General features: G+C 42.8%; 1 protein-coding gene across 1 annotated transcript; it reads left to right on the forward strand.

Annotated features, from left to right (window-relative positions):
• Positions 1 to 516: 516 nt before the first annotated feature.
• Positions 517 to 975, forward strand: LOC147497281 (uncharacterized). Its single transcript, XM_086562829.1, has one exon. The coding sequence runs from the start codon at positions 517 to 519 to the stop codon at positions 973 to 975; it is 459 nt and encodes a 152-aa protein (XP_086418955.1).
• Positions 976 to 1,227: the final 252 nt, after the last annotated feature.

A 1,227-nucleotide genomic window follows, 5' to 3' on the forward strand; every position in this document is an offset into this window, starting at 1 on the left:
CGTTGTAAATAGTCTTTGAAATGGTGAACACCCAAATGCTAAGGTCGAATTCTTATTGCATGGGGTCTCTGACCATTCACCAGTTCTCCTTCTCTAGAAGAAACTTGCAAGTAAGGCTTGGCCCTTTAGATTCAAGAACTATTGGGTAGAGCAGAAGGAATTCCAGAGTATACTAAAAGAAGTTTGGAAGGTCAAGATCTATTCAAATCCCATGTATATTCTTATGAAGAAATTGAAGCTCCTGAAAGATAGATTAAAACCATGGGCCATGCGATTTGGAATGAGAGGAACTGGCGTCTAAAGAAAGGCAGGAAAAGGTTACCGAGTTGCTTGAGTATACAGATTCTGAATGATATGAAGGTTTATCTTGGCAAAACACCGCAGCAGTCTATAAAGGAGAGCTACGCTTTGGGTGTCTTCTTTGGAAAGACTAGGCATAGAAGGAAACTACGGCCACCGAGGAACAGTGGGTGCACCGGTCAAAAGCCGAATGATCGCACCGGTCTTTGAATACCGATGGGTCGCTTGAAACTCGGCAAGGCAGGGTATGGGGGACTAATGCGAAACGCAGATGGCAGGGTCCTCTTTGGGTTTACTGGATCGTCCACATTTCCTTCAGTTCTTCGACAGGAACTGCTAGGAGTTACGAGAGGACTACAAGGAGCTGCCCAGCTGGGAGTAAAGCGACTGCATGTACATTCTGACTCCATGAGGGTTGTACGTATTCTAAACTTGAAGGAGGAGCCACCTTGGACGGAGAGGAATAGTGTAGCCCAGATAAAGCGCATTATGGACGAGTTTGAATTGGTGGATTTTGTACATGTTTACAGAGAAGGGAATCAGGCTGCAAATTATTTATCTAAGCTTAGTGATTCTATAGACGATAGTGTTTTGTATTTCATTCCCCCTTTAGACCAAAGTCTGCATGTTTTGGTCAAAGAGGATGAAGAGGGTAAGTTGTACTTGAGATCATGATCAAATAAAGGTTGGGGCATCCTTAACCCCTAGCTTTTTCCAAAAAAAAAAAAAACCATGGGCCAGACACAATTTCTCGAACTTACATACGAGAGTCGAACAAGCTAGAGAATGGCTTTATGATGTTCAAAGGCAAGTTTAGGCAAATCCTTGGGACCAATTTCTCGAACAAAAAGAGAAAGAAGCGCTACAAAGATATAGTGAACTGGCAAGACTTGAAGTTGCTAAAATCCTTAGTAAGCAAGAAGTAAG

The sequence above is a fragment of the Coptis chinensis genome, chromosome 5 (genome assembly GCF_015680905.1).
Source record: "Coptis chinensis isolate HL-2020 chromosome 5, ASM1568090v1, whole genome shotgun sequence".
Lineage (NCBI taxonomy): Eukaryota > Viridiplantae > Streptophyta > Magnoliopsida > Ranunculales > Ranunculaceae > Coptis > Coptis chinensis.

What these genes read in the sequence shown, in the direction of transcription:
- LOC147497281 (XM_086562829.1), top strand. Translation starts at nt 517, where the DNA reads ATGGGTCGCTTGAAACTCGGCAAGGCAGGGTATGGGGGACTAATGCGA.